This window comes from Delphinus delphis, chromosome 9, assembly GCF_949987515.2.
Source record: "Delphinus delphis chromosome 9, mDelDel1.2, whole genome shotgun sequence".
Classification (NCBI taxonomy): Eukaryota; Metazoa; Chordata; class Mammalia; order Artiodactyla; family Delphinidae; genus Delphinus; species Delphinus delphis.
This window is the reverse complement of record NC_082691.1, coordinates 87,744,953-87,769,413: the sequence shown is the minus strand read 5'-3', so window position 1 is coordinate 87,769,413 and position 24,461 is coordinate 87,744,953. Positions and strand designations below refer to the sequence as shown.

General features: G+C 39.3%; 1 protein-coding gene across 1 annotated transcript in view; it reads right to left on the bottom strand.

Annotated features, from left to right (window-relative positions):
- EXOC4 (exocyst complex component 4) overlaps window positions 1-24,461 on the bottom strand; it is an 814,897-nt gene that overhangs the window by 715,280 nt on the left and 75,156 nt on the right. Inside the window, exon 6 of the mRNA XM_060020916.1 lies at window positions 1,626-1,869. Within this exon, the coding sequence (XP_059876899.1) occupies window positions 1,626-1,869 (244 nt within the window). The remainder of the gene's footprint in view (window positions 1-1,625; window positions 1,870-24,461) is intronic.

The following is a 24,461-nucleotide window of genomic DNA, read 5'->3' as shown; positions in this document are numbered from 1 at the left end:
GGGAATTAATTTTTGAAGACTTCTAAAGTATAATTAAGATCACTATTATTTAGAAAAACAAAAGAACATAGAAAACATAAACAGAATACATTATTTTCTTCAAAATTTTAAAGTGGGGAACTCCATACTAAGCTATTATTATTTCTCCTTAAATTTGTTTATCTTCTTTAAAAAAAAAAAATTTAAGTCCTAAGTACAAACAGAATTTCCTTCACGACGTGTCAACAAGATTATGAACTCTGTCGAACACACACTATCTCACGCCTCCCAGGAACACACATTATTTGAGCAACTCAGAAGAAATGCCCTACTTTGCCCTCTGTTCTCAGATAAAATTGTAGTTTCCATTGGCCTTTTCCCTTCAAACGACAAATTCCTGCCTTGCCCATATCTGGTGTACGTGGAGGGCTGGGGAATAGAACAGAGAAAGGGAAGGAGGGAACGAAGATCCATGTAGAGTGAATCTTGGACTTTCTAGGAAAGCCTCAATTTGAAATATCTTCTCCCACCATCAGATGACATTACACTAGTGTGCCCTAAGCCCTGGTTTGGCAGACATGAGCTCCCAGTGTATCACAGTCAAGACCGAGTTAGGATCAGAGGACAATTTCAGTTTTCCCCTTATGAAAGAATTATGAAATCCAAACCTTATTAGTTGTTTTAAGTACATAAAGGAATCCCTGAGACTGATTTGCCTATTGGCAAATATCACTACACATTAAAGAAGAAAGCATGGGACAGAGGAAATACCATGGACTTGCATTCAGCTGGAAGGCCAGCCACTTGTTCTGTGACCTTGAGCTAATTACTTCATCTCTGAACCCCAGTTTCCTTAACTATAAAATGTGGATACTAAGTAATCAGCTCAAAAAGTTATAGTGAGAATTAAATAATATACATAAGTTGCCTTGAATATAGTTAAGTGCTTAAGAAATATTCAATAATTGCTACATTCTTTCATTTGAGTATGGACAACATGCTTTAAAACTTCTCAACTACCTCAAAAACCAGCTGAACTATGCCTCTTCAAGCTGTTTTCACCAATCTGAGTTTGTATGGGCCACAGTATACAGAGTTCAAGAAACAACATAAACCTAAGATATTTACTTACCCCACCCACCCTAGAAAAGGTACAGTAAATACAATGATCAAAACCACAAACCATGGGACTTCCCTGGTTGCACAGTGGTTAAGAATCCGCCTGCCAATGCAGGGGACATAGGTTGCATCCCTGGTCCAGGAAGATCCCACATGCTGTGGAGCAGCTAAACCCGTGCGCCACAACTACTGAGCCTGCACACCACAACTACTGAAGCCCATGTGCCCTAGAGCCCAGCATGGCTCAACTACTGAGCCCACGTGCCACAACTACTGAGCCCACACCCCACAACAACTGAAGCCTGTGCACTCTAGGGCCCATGGGATGCAACTACTGAACCCACGTGCCTAGACCTCACACTCCGCAACAACAGAAGCCACTGCAATGAGAAGCCCATGCGCTGCAACAAAGAGTAGCGTCTGCTCGCCTAAACTAGAGAACGCCTGCACACAGCAGTGAAGACCCAACGCAACCAAAAAAAAAAAAAAAAAAAAAAAAAAACCACACAAACCACACCCCCACCTACCTTGGTTGGTTCTCAGCCGTGAGGTTCTCTCCCCTCTGGTAACCACTGTCAGCCACCTGGGTTGTAGACCTCTTCACAATTTGCTTCAGCTCCCGCTCCAAGCGTTCTTTGATCGCCTTAACTGTCTCTGGGATCTTCTTCAGTTTGGCCAGCCCCTTGATGAGGATACCCATAAAAAGGGTGCTGTTCTCCTCTGGATCCAACTCCAAATCCTCCTTGATGTCCTGAAGGTTTATCTCCTTCACTGTAAAAAATTAATAAACAGCCACAGATTCTATCAGCAAATCAAAAAACAGAACAGGTCTAAAAAAACGCAATTATTCCCTTACAGGAATCAGAGAGGTTTTTCAATTAAATTTGAAATTAAATTATACTTACACAGTAACTATCTAAGAATCACACACACACACACAAAAACAGTTATGTTCCTCATATTAATACCCATCAATTAATAAGAGAGAGAAGAAATTAAAAGTAAGCAAATCTCCACAGAAATTTTTCCACAGACTACCATTTCTACAGTGAGTCATTTATTAACATTGGTGACATTTATCAACCTTCCCTGTTTATAAAATGCCACACTTGGTGCTGCAGGAGAATTCCAAAGAGCCAGACCACAGTCTAAAACTCCTACTTATTAGTTAGAGATAAGTAGCTTGATAAAAAGACATTATACATACATGTGGAAAAGAAAAGGTAAATAAGTTAAAATTATAACCAATAAGAGAGATGAAGAAAAAGAAAGGAAAAATAATAGGTACAAGTGAGACAAGACTGAGGAAAAGAGGAATGAAGAGTATCTCATAAATACAAAAGAACAACATTCTATTTTTATTTAAAAACATGTCCACCAGGGCTTCCCTGGTGGCGTAGTGGTTGAGAGTCTGCCTGCCGATGCAGGGGACGTGGGTTCGTGCCCCGGTCCGGGAGGATCCCGCATGCCGCGGAGCGGCTGGGCCCGTGGGCCATGGCTGCTGGGCCTGCGTGTCCGGAGCCTGTGCTCCATGGCGGGAGAGGCCACAGCAGTGAGAGGCCCACGTACCGCAAAAAAAAAAAAAAAAAAAAACATGTCCACCAAAGCATCATTATCTATTGAAGACAGGTCTTGCTAAACCATGGAAGTTTTCTGAGTAGTATTATATGTCGAAAGTCTCTGCAGATGTTTAGACTACAGCTTTCATCCAAACCATCTGGTTTCTAACAGTGGTTCTTAACCCCTGCAGGAGCTGGGGAGAGGGCAGGGCTGGGATCTGAGACTTCTGTCACCTACTGAAAACCACAGGCCTTTCCCTCAACTAACATGTATATACACAAAACTTCTCATATGACTTCAGGGGTTTCCACAACTACCAAAAGAACTACAAGTTGAAAACCTCTGGCCCAAAAATAATTCTCTCATTTTACAAATGGCTGGATTAAGATAGACAAAAGCAAAAGTGAATACCAGCCTAAAGATGGACCCTAACAAAGTTGTCCCCATCCTCCCCTCTCCTCCACTCCTCTAAACAACTGAAAGGTTTTTAAAATGTGATATCCTGAAAGAACATATACATTCTTTACTAGATTCAAGCTCAACTATACAACACAAACCACTCCAAGTTGTTCAACACCACTGGAGTGTTTTGAAATCTACTTATTTAAGGAAGAATGAAAATATCCCAGTATATGGAATAAGTCCTTCTAACCACTGTATAACATCTCTGAAACCTCTACTTCAGATGACATGTAGGCTATTCTCAATCTCTTTTTTTGCTCGCAACTCATAAAATGCACTTACGTACAAACATTTAATTTAATGACACCCATGATATAATTACTTACACAAATTTGTTCTTAAGTGAATAAGTCCTCTACAGATTTACGCATAATTCTGCTGCCTTACTTCACCTCACTAGACCCCTGAAACCCACAAGAGAGAAGCACACAGAGAATGACCAAATCCATATGGTTTCCTTCACAGTGTAGAGGGCATTTGATGATACCATATTTAATTTTAAATATCTTAATAGTAGCAAACTGGGTGTAGAACCAAGAAGGCTTAAAGCCTCTAAACTGACATGACAATTCTGAAGGCAAGTCGAAAAAAGTCATCGATATTTCCAGACGTGACATTCCAATAACAGACATTTTAGTTACTGGTTTTGTTTCACACATGAAGAGCTAGACACCTCAGGCCACAGAATCACTCCATGCTGCAAAACCAACCTCAACAGCAGCAAAGTACTTAGCAACCAGGGAGCCATCGAAATTCAGCGTGGCAGAGGGGGAAAATGAAACAAAACTATAAGCAGAGCTTCAGGCAGGCAAGAAGGTAACAGAAATTCAGCTGCGACAAAAATGATCTTCACAAGAGCACATATGAAGCATAGACAGGACACATGCAAAGGGCCACCTAAACATCTCAGGCACCTGCTGCAAGAGTGCTTGGGTAATGAGGTACACGTAGTTGAAATCAATAAGCCCCTAGATTAAGTGGCATACAGCTACTTATAAGCACACTAATATGATAGCCTATTAAAAAATAACAAATAAGCAAGGTATGAATAATAAAATGTCACAGCCCCAAATGGCACATTTGTTTACAACCTTATCTTTCTGTTTGTCTCCCAAAATCTCCTAGAGCATAAACACTGAACAGAGCCAGTATTAATTAATTTATATTATCTATTTCACTTACACCAGCTAAAAATTAAAAGGGAATTTAAAAAATAATATAGAGCTGAGGCTCGGGCTTCGGAGTTCAGGTCCCAGGGAGAAGGCTGGGGTCGGCTGCGTGAACACAGCCTGATGGGGGCTAGTGCACCACAGCTAACCGGGAGGGAGCCTGGGAAAAAGTCTGGAAGTGCCTACGAGTCAAGACACCATTGTTGCAGGATGGGCAAGGAGAGGGGATTCAGAGCACCACCTAAACGAACTTCAGAGACAGGCTCAAGCCACAGATATCAGAGTGCACACCAGAGACGGGCGTGAAAGGCTAAGGCTGCGCAGTCACCAAGAAGCCTGTGTGCGAGCACTGGTCCCTCTCCACACCTCCTCTCCCGGGAGCCTGTGCAGCCCGCCACTGCCAGGGTCCCGGGATCCAGGGACAACCTACCCGGGAGAACACACGGCGCACCTCAGGCCTCTGCAATGTCACACTGGCCTCTGCCGCCACAGGCTCACCCCGCATTCCGTACCCCTCCTTTCCCCCAGACTGAGTGAGCCAGTGTGAACCCCAATCAGCTGCTCCTTTAACCCCGTCCTAACTGGTTGGGGAACAGACACCCTCAGGTGACCTACACACATAGGCGGGGCCAAATCCAAAGCTGAGCCCCAGGAGCTGTGCAAACAAAGAAGAGAAAGGAAAATTTCTCCCAGCAGCCTCAGAAGCAGCGGATTAAAGCTCCACAATCAACTTGATGTGCCCTGCATCTGTGGAATACCTGAATAGACAAGGAATCATCCCAAAACTGAGGCGGTGGACTTCAGGAGCAACTGTAGACTTGGGGTTTGCTGTATGTGACTGACTAGTTTCTGATTTTTATGTTTATCTTAGTATAGTATTTAGGACTCATTATCATTGGTGGATTTGTTTATTGGTTTTGTTTCTCTATTTTTATTACTTTTTTAATTTTTTTATTTTAATAGTTTTTTTTTACTTTTATTTTAATAACTTATTTTATTTTTTTCCTATCTTTCCTTTTCTTTCTCCCTTTTCCTCTGAGCTCTGTGGCTGACAGGGTCTTGTGCTCCAGCGGGGTGTCAGGCCTCAGCCTCTGAGGTGGGAGAGCCGAGTTCAGGACATTGGACTACCAGAGACCTCCTAGCCCCATGTAATATCAATAGGGGAGAGCTCTCCCAGAGATCTCCATCTCAATGATAAGATCCATCTCCACTCAACGAACAGCAAGCTACAGTGCTGGACACCCCATGCTAAACAACCAGCAACACAGAAACACAAACCCACCCATTAGCAGACAGGCTGCCTAAAATCATAATAACTTAACAGACACCCCAAACACACCACCTGACGCAGTCCTGCCCACCAGAAAGACAAGATCCAGCCTCATCCACCAGAACACAGGCACCAGTCCCCTCCACCAAGAAGCCTACAAAGCCCACTGAACCAACCTTACCCACGGGGGCAGACACCAAAAAGTGGGAAATACAAACCTGCAGCCTGTGAAAAGGAGACCCCACACACAGTGAGTTCAGCAAAACGAGAAGACAGAGAAACACAGCAGATGACAGAGTAAGGTAAAAGCCAACCAGACCAAACAAAGAGGAAAGAGGAAGTCTACCTTAATAAGAATTCAGAGTAATGACATAAAAACGATCCAAAATCCTGCAACTAGAATGGAGAAAATACAAGAACCGTTTAACAAGGAACTAGAAGATCTAAAGAGCGAACAATGATGAACAACAGAATAACTTAAATTTAAAATTCTCTAGAAGGAATCAAGCAGAATAACTGAGGTAGAAGTACGGGTAAGTGACCTGGAAGATAAAACAGTGGAAATAACTAACGCAGAGCAGAATAAAGAAAAAAGAATGAAAAGAATTGAGGACAGTCTCAGAGGCCTCTGGGATTTTAAACACACCAACATTTGAATTACAGGGGTCCCAGAAGAAGAAAAGAAAAAGAAAAGGACTGAGAAAATATTTGAAGGGATTATAGTTGAAAACTCCCCTAATATGTGAAAGGAAATAGTCAATCAAGTCCAGGAAGCGCAGAGCCCCATACAGGATAAATCCAAGGAGAAACACACCAAGACACATATTAATCAAACTATCAAAAATTAAATACAAACAAAAAATATTAAAAACAGCAAGAGAAAACAACAAATAACATACAAGGAATCCCCATAAGGCTAACAGCTGCTCTTTCAGCAGAAACTTCGCAAGCCAGAAGGGAGTGGCAAGATATATTTAAAGTGATGAAAGAGAAAAACCTACAACCAAGATTACTCTACCCAGCAAGGATCTCATTCAGATTTGAGGGAGAAATTAAAACCCTTACAGACAAGCAAAAGCTAAGAGAATTCAGCACCACCAAACCAGCTTTACAACAAATGCTAAAGGAACTGTTCTAGGCAGGAAAAACAAGAGAAGGAAAAGACCTACAAAACAAGCACAAAACAATTAAGAAAATGGTAACAGGAACATACATATCTATAATTACCTTAAGTGTAAGTAGATTAAATGCTCCAACCAAAACACACAGACTGGCTGAATGGATACAAAAACAAGACCCGTATATATGCTGTTGATAAGAAACCCACTTCAGACCTAGGGACACAGAGAGACTGAAAGTGAGGGGATGGAAAAAGATATTCCACACAAATGGAAATCAAAAGAAAGCTGGAGTAGCAATTCTCACATCAAACAAAATAAACTTTAAAATAAAGACTACTACAAGAAACAAAGAAGGACACTACATAATGATCAAGGCATCAATCCAAGAAGATACAACAACTGCAAGATATTTATGCACCCAACATAGGAGCACCTCAATACACGAGGCAAATGCTAACAGCCATAAAAGGGGAAATCGACAGTAACACAATAATATCAGGGGACTTTAACACCCCAGTTTCACCAATGCACAGATCATCCAAAACGTAAATAAATAAGGAAACACAAGCTTTAAATGACACATTAAACAAGATGGACTTAATTGATATTTATAAGACATTCCATCCAAAAACAACAGAACACACTTTCTTCTTTAGTACTCATGGAACATTCTCCAGGATAGATCATATCTTGGGTCACAAATCAAGCCTTGGTAAATTTAAGAAAATTGAAATTGTATCAACTATCTTTTCCGACCACAACACTATGAGACTACATATCAATTACAGGACCACCTCACACCAGTTAGAATGGGCATCATCAGAAAATCTACAAACAACAAATGCTGGAGAGGGTGTGGAGAAAAGGGAACCCTCTTGCACTGTTGGTGGGCATGTAAATTGATACAGCCACTCTGGAGAACAGCATGGAGGTTCCTTAAAAAAATAAAAACATAATTACCATATGATCCAGCAATCCCACTACTGGGCATATACCCTGAGAAAACCATAACTCAAAAGACACATGCACCCCAATGTTCTTTGCAGCACTATTTACAACAGCCAGGTCATGGAAGCAACCTAAATGCCCATCGACAGACAAATGGATAAAGAAGTTGTGGTACATATATACAATGGAATATTACTCAGCCATAAAAAGGAATGAAATTGAGTCATTTGTTGAGATGTGGATGGATCTAGAGACTGTCATACAGAGTGAAGTAAGTCAGAAAGAGAAAAAACAAATATCGTATATTAACGCATGTAAGTGGAACATAGAAAAATGGTACAGATGAACCGGTTTGCAGGGCAGAAGTTGAGACACAGATGTAGAGAACAAATGTATGGACACCAAGGAGGGAAAGCCACGGGGGGGTGGGGATAGTGGTGTGCTGAATTGGGCGACTGGGATTGACATGTACACACTGATGTGTGTACATAAAACTGATGACTAATAAGAACATGCTGTATAAGAAAATAAATAAAATAAAATGTAAAAATTAAAAAACAACTAATACTAAATTTCTTTGGGTTATTTGTATGGAATATGTTAATATAAATGTTTCAGACATTACATGAAATTCCTAAAAATCTTATATGTTCTGGTATAATATTATAAGTCATAATTCTAGTTATTACTTTTAAATGTATATCTCAGAAATAACTAAATTTCCTTGTCAATTGCATTATTATGAACTTTCATCAAATCTTTAACCGTGGTCATTTTTAAGTCTTTTGTCATTTACAGACAGTCCTGGGTGTACTCTGATGCTTTTGCAAAAATGTTCCTATAAAAGGGTTTCATCTTCAAGGAGTTCATGGAAAAGACTCTGACAAGTACAGGTTTCTGGTAACTGACTGTACTGCTGAACTGAATGAATAAGCATTTTCAGAACTCTAATGGAAAACTGATGAATTCATAAAAGTGCTAACAAAAGATCAAGATGAAAAAAAGATTAATTACATGGGACTGAGGGAACTGATGAGGATGATTATAATTTTTGTGACTTTCTCTTTGAATTTTTTAAAAATGTAATAAAAAACACATGTAACTTTAAAGATCTGCATAGTATCTCATAGTATATTTAACAATTTCCTCATTGTTGAACATTTAGTTTAATACTTGTTAGAGCAAACACTACTTTATACACATATCTGTCTGCATTTCTCTCTGTTTATTCCTTGTGATTGATTTCTAAAACAGTGCAATTATACTGAATTGTATTTACTTCCTACTGGAACACTGCATTTATTTATATTGTGAAAGTCATATTTTTCTGTCTATTCAAGTATGTATAATACCTAGTTTTGTTCATTGCAAAATAGACATAAATTCTTTCAATTCAAAAAAAGACTGAAAAAAATACAAACACATGGATGATAAGCAATACACTGCTAAATAACCAAGAGATCACTGAAGAAATCAAAGAGGAAATCAAAAATAACTAGAAACAAATGACAATGAAAACATGATGACCCAATACCTATGGGATGCAGCAAAGGAGTGCTAAGAGGGAAGTTTACAGCAATACAGTTCTACCTCAAGAAACAAGAAACACCGCAAATAAACAACATAACTCTACACCTAAAGCAATCAGAGAAAGAAGAACAAAAGAAACCCAAAGTTAGCAGAAGGAAAAAAAATCATAAAGATCAGATCAGAAATAAATGAAAAAGAAATGAAGGAAATGACAGCAAAGATCAGTAAAACTGAAATCTGGGTTCTTTAAGAAGATAAACAAAATTGATAAACCACTAGCCAGACTCATCAAGAAAATAAGGGCGAAGACTGAAATCAACAGAACTTGAAATAAAAAAGGAGAAGTAACAACTGACACTGCAGAAATACAAAGGATAATGAGAGATTACTGCAAGCAAATTTATGCCAGTAAAATGGACAACCTGGAAGAAATGGACAAATTCTTAGAAAAGCACAACCTTCTGAGACCGAGCCAGGAAGAATTAGAAAATATAAACAGACAAGTCACAAGCACTGAAATTGAAACTGTGAATAAACATCTCCCAACAAACAAAAGCCCAGGACCACATGGCTTCACAGGCAAATTCTATCAAACATTAAGAGAAGAGCTAACACCTATCCTTCTCAAACTCTTCCAAAACATAGCAGAGGGAGGAACACTCCCAAACTCATTCTACGAGGCCACCATCACCCTGATACCAAAAACAGACGAAGATATCACAAAGAAAGAAAACTACAGGCCAATATCACTGATGAACATAGATGCAAAAATCCTCCACAAAACACTAGCAAACAGAATCCAAGAGCAGATTAAAAGGATCATACACCATAATAAAGTGGTGTTTATCCCAGGAATGCAAGGATTCTTCAATATATGCAAATCAATTAATGTGACACAAAATATTAACAAACTGAAGGATAAAAACCATATGATAATCTCAATAGATGCAGAAAAACCTTTCGACAAAATTCAACACCCATTTATGATAAAAACCCTCCAGAAGCAGGCATGAAGAGAACTTACCTCAACATAATAAAGGCCATATATGACAAACCCACAGCCCACATCGTTTTCAATGGTGAAAAACTGAAACCATTTCCACTAAGATCAGGAACAAGACAAGGTTGCCCACTCTCACCACTCTTATTCAACATAGTTTTGGAACTTTTAGCCACAGCAATCAGAGAAGAAAAAGAAAAGGAATCAAAATCAGAAAAGCAAAACTGTCACTGCTTACAGATGACATAATACTATACATAGAGAATCCTAAAGATACTACCAGAAAACTACTAGAGCTAATCAACGGATGTGGTAAAATAGCAGGACACAAAATTAATGCACAGAAATCTCTTGCATTCTTATACACTAATGATGAAAAATCTGAAAGAGAAATTAGGGAAAACGCCCATTTACCACTGCAACAAAAAGAATAAAATATCTAGGACTAAACCTACCTAAGGAGACAACAGACCTGTATGCAGAAAACTATAAGACGCTGATGAAAGAAATTAAAGATGATACAAGCAGAAAGAGAGACATACCATGTTCCTGGATTGGAAGAATCAACATTATGAAAAAGACTATATTACCCAAAGCAATCTACAGATTCAATGCAATCCCTATCAAACTACCAATGGCATTTTTCACAAAACTAGAACAGAAAATTGCACAATTTGTATAGAAACACAAAAGACACCGAATAGCTAAAGCAATCTTGAGGAAGAAAAACGGACCTGAAGAAATGAGGCTCCCTGACTTCAGACTATACTACAAAGCTACAGTAATCAAGACAGTGGGGTACTGGCACAAAAAAAAGAAATACAGATCAATAGAACAGGATAGAAAACCCAGAGATAAACACACACACATATGGTCACCTTGTCTTTGATAAAGGAGGCAAGAATATACAATGGAGAAAAGACAGCCCCTTTAATAAGTGGTGCTGGGAAAACTGGACAGCTACATGTAAAAGAATGAAATTAGAACACTACCTAACACCACACACAAAAATAAACTCAAAATGGATTAAAGACCTAAATGTAAGGCCAGAAACTATCAAACTCTTAGAGGAAAATATAGGCAGAACACTCTATGACATAAATCAATGCAAGATCCTTTTTGACCCACCTCCTAGAGAAATGGAAATAAAAACAAAAATAAACAAATGGCACCTAATGAAACTTAAAAGCTTCTGCACAGCAAAGGAAACCATAAACAAGACCAAAAGACAACCCTCAGAATGGGAGAAAATATCTGCAAATGAAGCAACTGACAAAGGATTAATCTCCAAAATATACAAGCAGCTCATGCAGCTCAATATGAAAAAAAACAAAGAACCCAATTTAAAAATGGGCAGGAGACCTAAATAGACATTTCTCCAAAGAAGATATACAGATTACCAACACACACAAAAGGATGCTCAACATCACTAATCACTGGAGAAATGCAAATCAAAACTACCGTGAGGTATCACCTCACACCAGACTGAATGGCCATCATCAAAAAATCTACAAACTATAAATGCTGGAGAGGGTGTGGAGAAAAGGGAACCCTCATACAATGTGGGTGGGAATAAAAATTGATACAGCCACTATGGAGAACAGTATGCAGGTTCCTTAAAAAACTACAAATACAACTACCATATGACCCAGCAATCCCACTACTGGGCATATACTCTTGAGAAAACCATAATTCAAAAAGTATCATGTACCACAATGTTCATTGCAGCACTATTTACAATAGCCAGGACATGGAAGCAACCTAAGTGTCCATCAACAAATGAATAGATAAGGAAGATGTGTCACATATATACAATGGAACTCAGCCATAAAAAGAAATGAAATTGAGTTATTTGTAGTGAGGTGGATGGCCCTAGAGTCTGTCATACAAAGTGAAGTAAGTTAAAAAGGGAGAAACAAATACTGTATGCTAACACATACATGGAATCTTAAAAAAAAAAAAAAAATGCTTCTGAAGAACCTAGGGGCAGGAAAGGAATAAAGACACAGACATAGAGAATGGACTTGAGGACATGGGGAAGGCGAAAGGTAAGCTGGGACGACCTGAGAGAGTGGCACTGATGTATATACACTACCAAATGTAAAAGCAATAGCTAGTGGAAAGCAGCCACATAGCACAGGGCGATCAGCTCGGTGCTCTACCACCACCTAGAGGGGTGGGATAGGGAGGGTGGGAGGGAGACCCAAGAGGGAGGGGATATTGGGATATATGTATATGTATAGGTGATTCACTGTTATACAGCAGAAACTAACACAACACTGTAAAGCAATTATACTCCAATAAAGATGTTAAAAAAAAAAGAGGGCTTCCCTCGTGGCACAGTGGTTGAGAGTCCACCTGCTGATGCAGGGGACACGGGTTCGTGCCCTGGTCCAGGAAGATCCTACATGCCGCGGAGCGGCTGGGCCCGTGAGCCATGGCCACTGAGCCTGCGCGTCTGGAGCCTGTGCTCCGCAACGGGAGGGCCACAACAGTGAGAGGCCCGTGTACCACAAAAAAAAAAAAAAAAAAAAAGAAGAATATAATCAACCATGAAGACTAGTCTGATAACCACAAAAAGCCTGTGAGGTCAGACAGAATTATTGGTGCTTTAAGGAAAAAACCTTGTATAAAAATAATTTAGCTGAAATTCAGTAAGGCCTCACACGACCATTAGCACAAAATATACATCTTTCCAAACTAATAAATGTTAAATCATTCTCTTGTATGTATCTCTATCCTTATACTATGTACTCAACGTGTTGGTTTTAGAACACTTTAAAATTGTAAATACTTCACTTCCTTTCCCAATTCTCTTATTTTTTTAAATAAGTTTATTTATTTTTGCTGCGTTGGGTTTTCTTTGCTGTGCCCAGGCTTTCTCTAGTTGCAGCGAGCGGGGACTACTCTTCACTGCAGTGCATGGTCTTCTCATTGTGGTGGCTTCTCTTGTTGCGGAGCACAGGCTCTAGGCGCGCAGGCTTCAGTAGCTGTGGCACACAGGCTTTAGAGCGCAGGCTCACTAGTTGTGGCACACGGGCTTAGTTGCTCTATGGCATGTAGGATCTTCTCAGACCAGGGCTCTAACCTGTGTCCCCTGCATTGGCAGGCGGATTCTTAACCACTGCGCAACCAGGGAAGTCCCTCCCAATTCTCTTTTTTATTTTTGCTGAGGATCTTATCAAGTGACGATTTCTTCAACTTGGTTTTGAAGATTTTCACTGACAGGACAGTGCTAAATGTAAACATTTAGCACTGTTACGACTCTGATGTTCTTTAACCAATTATTTCTACTAAAATGCTATTGGTCCCAATTGTTTCTTTTATACACACACACATAGTCCTAGACAGATAAACAGACATATCAGACAGATAAGGCAGACAGATCAGTATATATCTGTACAGACATATATGCCTTAGTGGATATAAATCATGTCCATGTGGTATCATGGAAGGAGGGTTTAACTAGGACACTTTGGTAGTCATGCAAGGATTAAGTAGATGCTATCTAAGGTCTTTTCAAACTCTGTAATTCCCTGTTTCCATTAACTAGGGTTTAACTCTGGATATCTCTAGTTCCAAGGCTTATAGTTAATTATGTATACCAATATTATAAAAGCCCATTTAATAACAGATAAGCAAGGTGAATAATCCATTTATGCAGCTAAGTATCTTATGAAAGAAAACTACTTTTTTGTTTCCCAGTGAATATGGAAAGCAATCTAGACTAGTCCCTGTCTGCTTTCTTTTCTCAGTATGTTTGGTAAGAAGATCAGTAACCCATGCCATGCCTATACACATATTTCATCCAACTGCAGAAGATAAGGGCCCTGGTAATACACTTAAAGTTTTATTAAATATGCTGTTTTATTTCATTTATCATTTATATTTATACATGTCAGTTAAAGTACAAGAGATAATAGTACTGTTTACTATAAACTCCTATAGACGTCACTCCTTACACTATGCACAGGACATAAATTATGTAAAGTTCATATAAATGATTTCAATCTATAGAACTTAATTTACATGTTGTGTTCAAAAACATTACCCCTATTTAAGAGGAGAACTATGTGCCACTATTGAACAGAATTCAATATAAGAAAGAACCTTCAAAAAATTACCAAGCTCAATTAGACCACAAAATAGCCAGAGAATTACACATTCACAATGCTGCCCCCAAAGATGGGAGCCTGGCCTCAGAACACTGTCAGTATTCTCAAGTAGAAAATAAGAAAGTTACCACTTAAAAATAATTCTTATGCTTCTGATCAAAATGGCACTATAAATTCATACTTGAGATATCCAATCTGCTCTAAACACAATTATACACAAAATATAAATTAAGAAATTAAAAAGAAATAGTGGGCTCAAAATTGAGAATAACATGTCTGTGGACAAGAAATGCAAACAAGTCGAGCCAGAGTGTGTGTGCAATGAGCTCTGGGTGGAGAAGCAGGTAGTCAACCAGGATTTGGCCCACGTAGGGTTATAGAGACTTAACACGCTCCACTGGCCAGGCGAGCTGACAAAATCCTCCACCAACGGCTGCAAGCACAGGGCCAAACAAGCTCTAGACCTACCGTGGTAGGCTACTGGCCTCATCAAATCCTTATCCTCCATTTACATCCCAGTGGAGGGACTTGGTCAACTACTTATCTTAAATACCATTCAGTTCACCAATGAAAAATTACCTCTAACATCTTTTATTCTAATTAACACACCCACTGGTGCAGACTGAGAGAGCAGTACTGGATGCACTGGTTGCCTCTGGAGTATAGAATCTTGATTAGGGGCTTTCAAATGTTAACTAACTACCCCTAGAGTATGCATTCCTGATTAAGGTACTTCAAATGTCAACTAAGCACCCCTAAGGTGCAGATTAAATTACACCCCACTCCTGAAAGGAGATTCCCAAAAGCTGTTGCCAGCTGCTACGTGGGGCGATCATTCACACTGAGCTAGGAGACTTTACAGCCTCGGCACAGGGATAGTTTCAGTTCAGCGGGACGGAACCTCACACTGCAGTGAGTTTTGAAAACACAATGAATGTACACTGATCCTTCCATAGTGAAACCGGGCTAAGGGGGAAATGACGGTATGTTTGATTGGGGAGAATGTAGAGTGGAATACTCTATTAGGATAAAAACAAACAAAACTAACATCTATTGAATCAATTTTCCTTGGGACAGTACTTAATGTGCATTGTATCACCTAGAGCAAGGAGGATGCACCTTTGTAGGTCAAGGAGTAGCAACCAATGGAGAAGAGGCTACTAGAAATATAACAGGGACACAGGATAACAGACAAGGAACAGATGAATAAATTGACAGTTTATATTAATATTCCCTAAAATGTATTAGACTGTGGTAGTTAATGTATGAGTTTGTAAGTTCAACTGCCCAGGGAGATAGTATGTAGAAAGAACAAGAACTTGGCATCACTTTAGATTTAATTATCATGTCTACCACTTTCTAGTTGTGTGATGTCTCTCAAGTTATTAAATCTTGCTGGACCTCAATTTCTTCATCTGTAAAGTGTAGATAACATTATCAATAGAATTGTGCCTATTAATGAGATAATATGACATCAAGAGAAATTCCCAAAAGTAAAAAAATGTATTTTTAAAAATTCTAGCTTTAGGAACTCCAGGGTTGCTGAAGACAAGGGTGGTGGCTTAGGTCCCCATTTCTCAACATTTCCTCCAAAACCAACATAGAACAACAAGAAGAATAAACAAAACTCATAAAAACTATGCCTTCATGATAACCTAAAGACAGTAATTGCCCCAAATTCAAAATAACTGTAAATAAAAATAAGAAAAAAGAACCCACCTAATCCCAGGAAGTAATATCTCACGCTCCTGCCCCACCCCTGCTTTGCCACAAGGCTTTGTTATAAGCAAAGGTAGACTATGAAAAACTATGACGAAGAGATTAATTAAAAGGGAGTTAGGGATGAGCCTAAGATTGATCTAAAACCACCAAAGTTTTAGAAAGACAAATTCCACCCTAAGTTTCAAAATACTAAAAAAGTATCCAAGCAGATCACAGCATGGACTATAGGGACTTAAAAGCAGACACAATTTGAAAGAGCAGTGTTTGAAAATACACAGCCCCTGAGAGAGAAATAAGACAGAAAGAAAGAGATAAATGCCCTTTGGCTATTGGATGATGAAGGGAGAAAGAAGCAAAAAGAGAAACAGGAGAGTCAAAATTCAGAGAACAAACAAGCTTCCCCCTCTGCCAAAACAAAGTCAGCTAAAGTATCTGGAATTTGCTATAATGACAGAGGAGGGAGCCAATGAGCTAGGAATCCTACAAAACACCCCAATATCATAAAAATAAACAGAAAAAACAATGAACACATTCTCATGAGAGTACTACCAAAAAAAAAAAAAACCCAACACACATCAACAGAGGAGAATTTCATCCAATAGAACAAACATGAAGGACAAGAAAACTAGAAGATGACACTCCAGGTGGAATTAATATACTCAAACAAGAATTTGGGGATATGAAAAGCCACCTTGAGTCAAAAATTATGACAGACATGGACAATCAAAAGCAAACTGTGAAAAGAAAACTTACCAAACTCAGGAAAGAGATGGAAGAAAAAGACAAAATTATCTCAGATGTGAAGAAAAAATACAAAATACCTATGTCAGAATAAACTGAAATGAATAATTTATAAAGGATACTGATGAAATGCAGGGAACCAAAGTAGAGGATAAAACAGAGATCAAAAAAGAAAAGAAATGAAAAGATGAAGAAGAAGGTAGTAGAAATGGAAGACAGGTGAAGAAAAAATAACAGTGATAAAGAGGGAAAGCAAACAACAGAACACTTAAAATTGTAAACAAAGAAAACTTAGGAAAAATAAGGAATGTATAAAATGAAACAATAGTTCATTGGGTATCTTGGAAAAGTAACAGCAAAAAAAAAATCAAAACTCCAAGACATATCCTACTAAAACTATTAAGTTCCTAAGATTAAAAAATCCTTAAGGCCTACAGAATAAGGAACTTACAGGGGAAAAAAAAATTAGGCATCAGAATTTTCCTAAAGTGCTCAAAGGAAAAAAACAATAAAATAGCATTTTTTAAAAAACAATTCAATAATTGAAAGTGTAAACCAAAGAATTCATATCCCCAAGTTGTCCTTTAAGTAACAAGGCTACAGGGAAAGGGGAAAAAAAAAAAGTTTTCAAATAAAGGAACTCTGCACCCATGACCACTACTTGAGGAATTTTTTAGGTAATAAACTTCATTCAATCAAGAGATGACTAGGGAGTGAGAGGGGGAAGATGGCAGAAGAGTAAGACGGGTAGATCACCTTCCTCCCCACAGATACACCAGAAATACATCTACACGTGGAACAACTCCTACAGAACACCTACTGAAGGCTGGCAGAAGACCTCAGACCTCCCAAAAGGCAAGAAACTCCCCCACGTACCTGGGTAGGGCAAAAGAAAAAAGAATAAACAGAGACAAAAGAATAGTGACGGGACCTGCACCAGTGGGAGGGAGCTGCGAAGGAGGAAAGGTTTCCGCAAACTAGGAAGCCCCTTTGCGGGCCGAGACTGCGGGTGGCGGAGGGGGAAAGTTTCAGGGCCGCGGAGGAGAGCACAGAAAAGAGGGGTGCACAGGTCAAAGCGGAGAGATTCCTGCACAGAGGATCGGTGCCGACCAGCACTCACCAGCCCGAAAGGCTTGTCTGCTCACCCACTGGGGCGGGCGGGGCTGGGAGCTGAGGCTCCGGCTTCAGTGCAGCGACAGGATGGGTGAACACAGCCTGAAGGGGTTACTGCACCACGGATAGCCGGGAGGGAGTCTGGGAAAAATTCTGGACCTGCCGAAGAGGCAAGAGGCTTTTTCTTCCCTGCTGCACGAGAGGAGAGGGGATTAAGAGCTCTGCTTAAAGGAGCATCAGAGACAGGCGCAAGCCACGGCTATGAGCGCGAACCCCAGAGACGGGCATGAGACGCAAAGGCTACTGCTGCCGCCTCCAAGAAGCCTCTGTGCAAGCACAGGTCACTATACACACCTCCCTTCTGGGGAGCCTGTGCAATCCGCCACTGACAGGGTCCTGTGATCCAGGGACAACTTCCCCTGGAGAACGCACGGCGCGCCTCAGGCTGGTGCAACGTCATGCCAGCCTCTGACACCGCAGGATCGCCCCACATCCCCACCCCTCCCTCCCCCCGGCCTGAGTGAACCAGAGTCCCCGAATCAGCAGCTCCTTTAACCCCATCCTATCTGAGCGAAGAACAGACGCACTCCTGCAACCTACACGCAGAGGCGGGGCAAATCCAAAGCTGAGCCCCTGGAGCTGTGAGAACAAAGAAGAAGAAGGGAAGTCCCTCCCAGCCGACTCAGAAGCAGTGGAGTAAAGCTCCACATTCAACTTGATGTACTCTGCATCTGTGGAATACATGAATAGACAACAAATCACCTCAAATTGAGGAGGTGGACTTTGACAGCAAGATTTATTATTTTTCCCCTTTTCCTCTTTTTGTGAGTGTGTATGTGTATGCTTCTGTGTGAGATTTTGCCTGTACAACTCTGCTTTCACCATTTGTCCTAGGGTTCTATCCGTTCATTTCTTTTTTTTTTAATTTTAAAAAAAATTTTTCTTAATAATTATTTTTTATTTTAATAATTTTATTTTACCTTCCTTTATTTTATTTTATCCTCTTTCTTTCTTTCTTCCTTTCTTTCTACTTTTTCTCCCTTTTCTTCTGAGCCATGGGAATGAAAGGCTCTCGGTGCTACAGCCAGGAGTCAGTGCTGTGCCTCTGACGTGGGAGAGCCAACTTCAGGACACTGGTCCACAAGAGACCTCCCAGCTCCACATAATATCAAATGGCGAAAATCTCCCAAGGATCTCCATCTCAACACCAATACCCAGCTTCACTCAAGGATCAGCAAGCTACAGTGCTGGACACCCTAAACCAAACAACTAGCAAGACAGGAACACAACCCCACCCATTAGCAGAGAGGCTGCCTAAAATCATAATTAGTCAACAGACACCCCAAAACACACCATCAGACGTGGACCTGCCCACCAGAAAGACAAGATCCAGCCTCATCCACCAGAACACAGGCACTAGTCCCCTCCACCAGAAGGCCTACACAACCCACTGAACCAACCTTAGCCACTGGGGGCAGACACCAAAAACAATGGGAACAAAAAGGAGATCCCAAACACAGTAAGATAAGCAAAATGAGAAGACAGAAAAGCACATAGCAGATGAAGGAGCAAGATAAAAACCCACCAGACCTAACAAATGAAGAGGAAATAGGCAGTCTACCTGAAAAGGAATTCAGAATAATGATAGTAAAGATGATGCAAAATCGTGTAAATAGAATGGAGACAATACAAGAAACATTTAACAAGGACCTAGAAGAACTAAAGATGAAACAAGCAACTATGAACAACACAATAAATGAAAGTAAAAATACTGTAGATGGGATCAATAGCAGAATAACTGAGGCAGAAGAACGGATAAGTGATCTGGAAGATAAAAAAGAGGAAATAACTACTGCAGAGCAGAATAAAGAAAAAAGAATGAAAAGAACTGAGGACAGTCTCAGAGACCTCTGGGACAACATGAAACGCACCAACATTCGAATTATAGGGGTTCCAGAAGAAGAAGAGAAAAAGAAAGGGACTGAGAAAATATTTGAAGAGATTATAGTTGAAAACTTCCCTAATATGGGAAAGGAAATAGTTAATCAAGTCTAGGAAGCACAGAGAGTTCCATACAGGAAAAATCCAAGGAGAAATATGCCAAGACACATATTAATCAAACTGTCAAAAATTAAATACAAAGAAAACATATTAAAAGCAGCAAGGGAAAAACAACAAATAACACACAAGGGAATCCCCATAAGGTTAACAGCTGCTCTTTCAGCAGAAACTCTGCAAGCCAGAAGGGACTGGCAGGACATACTTAAAGTGATGAAGGAGAAAAACCTGCAACCAAGATTACTCTACCCAGCAAGGATCTCATTCAGATTTGATGGAGAAATTAAAACCTTTACAGACAACAAAAGCTGAGAGAGTTCAGCACCACGAAACCAGCTTTACAACAAATGCTAAAGGAACTTCTCTAGACAAGAGACACAAGAGAAGGAAAAGACCTAGAGTAATGAACCCAAAACAATTAAGAAAATGGGAATAGGAACATACATATCGATAATTACCTTAAATGTAAATGGACTAAATGCTCCCACCAAAAGACACAGATTGGCTGAATGGATACAAAAACAAGAAGCATATATTTGCTGTCTACAAGAGACCCACTTCAGACCTAGAGACACATACAGACTGAAAGTAAGGGGACGGAAAAAGATATTCCATGCAAATGGAAACCAAAAGAAAGCTGGAGTACCAATCCTCAAATCAGACAAAATAGACTTTAAAATAAAGACTACTACAGGAAACAAAGAAGGACACTACATAATGATCAAGGCATCAATCCAAGAAGAAGATATAACAACTGCAAAATATTTATGCACCCAACATACGAGCACCTCAATACATAAGGCAAATACTAACAGCCATAAAAGGGGAAATCGACAGTAACACAGACATAGTAGGGGACTTTAACACCCCACTTTCACCAATGGACAGATCATCCAAAATGAAAATAAATAAGGAAACACAAGCTTTAAATGATACATTAAACAAGATGGACTGAATTGATATTTATAGAACATTCCACCCAAAAACAACAGAATACACATTTTTCTCAAGTGCTCACGGAACATTCTCCAGGATAGATCATATCTTGAGTCACAAATCAAGCCTTGGTAAATTTAAGAAAATTGAAATTGCATCAAGTATCTTTTCCAACCACAATGCTACGAGACTAGATATCAATTACAGGAAAAGATCTGTAAAAAATACAAACACATGGAGGCTAAACAATACACTACTTAATAACGAAGTGATCACTGAAGAAATCAAAGAAGAAATCAAAACATACCTAGAAACAAATGACAATGCAGGCACGACGAGCCAAAACCTGTGGGATACAGCAAAAGCAGTTCTAAGAGGGAAGTTTATAGCAATACAATCCTACCTTAAGAAACAGGAAACATCTCGAATAAACAACCTAACCTTGCACCTAAAGCAATTAGAGAAAGAAGAACAAAAAAACCCCAAAGTTAGCAGAAGGAAAGAAATCATAAAAATCAGATCAGAAATAAATGAAAAAGGAATGAAGGAAACGATAGCAAAGATCAATAAAACTAAAAGCTGGTTCTTTGAGAAGATAAACAAAAGTGATAAAACATTAGCCAGACTCATCAAGAAAAAAAGAGAGAAGACTCAAATCAATAGAATTAGAAATGAAAAAGGAAAAGTAACAACTGACACTGCAGAAATACAAAAGATCATGAGAGATTACTACAAGCAACTCTATGCCAAATAAATGGACAACCTGGAAGAAATGGACAAATTCTTAGAAATGCACAGCCTGCCGAGACTGAACAGGAAGAAATAGAAAATATGAACAGACCAATCACAAGCACTGAAACTGAAACTTTGATTAAAAGTCTTCCAACAAACAAAAGCCCAGGACCAGATGGCTTCAGAGGTGAATTTTATCAAACATTTAGAGAAGAGCTATCACCTATCCTCTCAAACTCTTCCAAAACATAGTAGAGGAAGGAACACTCCCAAACCCATTCTGCGAGGCCACCATCACCCTGATACCAGAACCAGACAAGGATGTCACAAAGAAAGCAAACTACAGGCCAATATCACTGAGGAACATAGATGCAAAAATCCTCAACAAAATACTAGCAAACAGAATCCAACAGCACATTAACAGGATCATACACCATGATCAAGTGGGGTTTATTCCAGGAATGCAAGGATTCTTCAATATATGCAAATCAATCAATGTGATACACCATATTAACGAATTGAAGGAGAAAAACCATATGATCATCTCAATAGATGCAGAGAAAGCTTTCGACAAAATTCAACACCCATCTATGATAAAAACCCTGCAGAAAGTAGGCATAGAGGGAACTTTCCTCAACATAATAAAGGCCATATATGACAAACCCACAGCCAACAACGTCCTCAATGGTGAAAAACTGAAAGCATTTTCACTAAGATCAGGAACAAGACAAGGTTGCCCACTCCTACCACTCTTATTCAACATAGTTTTGGAACTTTTAGCCACAGCAATCACAGAAGAAAAGGAAATTAAAGGAATCCAAATTGGAAAAGAAGAAGTAAAGCTGTCACTGTTTGCATGACATGATACTATACATAGAGAATCCTAAAGATGCTACCAGAAAACTTCTAGAGCTAACCAATGAATTTGGTAAAGTAGCAGGATACAAAATTAATGCACAGAAATCTCTGGCATTCCTATACACTAATGATCAAAAATCTGAAAGTGAAATCAAAAAAACCTCCCATTTACATTGCAACAAAAAGAATAAAATATCTAGGAATAAACCTACCTAAGGAGACAAAAGACCTGTATGCAGAAAATTATAAGACACTGATGAAAGAAATTAAAGATGATACAAATAGATGGAGAGATATACCATGTTCTTGGACTGGAAGAATCAACATTGAGAAAATGACTCTACTACCCAAAGCAATCTACAGATTCAATGCAATCCCTATCAAACTACCATTGGCATTTTTCACAGAACTACAACAAAAAATTTCACAATTTGTATGGAAACACAAAAGACACCGAATAGCCAATGCAATCTTGAGAACAAAAAACGGAGCTGGAGGAATCAGTCTCCCTGACTTCAGACTATACTAGAAACCTACAGTAATCAAGACAGTATGGTACTGGCACAAAAACAGAAAGATAGATCAATGGAACAGGATAGAAAGCCCAGAGATAAACCCATGCACATATGGTCACCTTATCTTTGATAAAGGAGGCAGGAATGTACAGTGGAGAAAGGACAGCCTCTTCAATAAGTGGTGCTGGGAAAAGTAGACAGGTACATGTAAAAGTATGAGATTAGATCAGTCCCTAACACCATACACAAAAATACGCTCAAAATGGATTAAAGACCTAAATGTAAGGCCAGACACTATCAAACTCTTAGAGGAAAATATAGGCAGGACACTCTATGACATAAATCACAGCAAGATCCTTTTTGACCCACCTCCTAGAGAAATGGAAATAAAAATAAACAAATGCGACCTAATGAAACTTAAAAGCTTTTGCACAGCAAAGGAAACCATAAACAACACCAAAAGACAACCCTCAGAATGGGAGAAAATATTTGCCAATGAAGCAACTGACAAAGGATTAATCTCCAAAATTTACAAAAAGCTCATGCAGCTCAATTACAAAAAAACAAACTATGGAATCCAAAAATGGGCAGAAGACCTAAACAGACATTTCTCCAAAGAAGATATACAGACTGACAACAAACACATGAAAGAATGCTCAACATCATTAATCATTAGAGAAATGCAAATCAAAACAACAATGAGATATCATCTCACATCAGTCAGAATGGCCATCATCAAAAAATCTAGAAACAATAAATGCTGGAGAGGTTGTGGAGAAAGGGAACACTCTTGCACTGCTGGTGGAAATGTGAATTAGTACAGCCACTATGAAGAACAGTACGGAGGTTCCTTAAAAAACTACAAATAGAACTACCATATGACACAGCAATCCCACTACTGGGCATATACCCTGTGAAAACCAAAATTCAAAAGGAGTCATGTACCAAAATGTTCATTGCAGCTCTATTTACAATAGCCAGGAGATGGAAACAACCTAAGTGTCCATCATCGGATGAATGGATAAAGAAGATGTGGCACATATATACAATGGAATATTACTCAGCCATAAAAAGAAACGAAATTGAGCTATTTGTAATGAGGTGTATGGACCTAGAGTCTGTCATACAGAGTGAAGTAGGTCAGAAAGAGAAAGACAAATACCATATGTTAACACATATATATGGAATCAAAGAAAAAAAAATGTCATGAAGGACCTAGGGGTAAGACAGGAATAAAGACACAGACCTACTAGAGAATGGACTTGAGGATACAGGGCGGGGGAAGGGTAAGCTGTGACAAAGTGAGTGAGAGCCATGGACATATATACACTACCAAACGTAAAATAGATAGCTAGTGGGAAGCAGCCTCATAGCACAGGGAGATCAGCTCGGTGGTTTGTGACCACCTAGAGGGGAGGGATAGGGAGGGTGGGAGGGAGGGAGACGCAAGAGGGAAGAGATATGGGAACATATGTATAGTATAACTGATTCACTTTGTTATAAAGCAGAAACT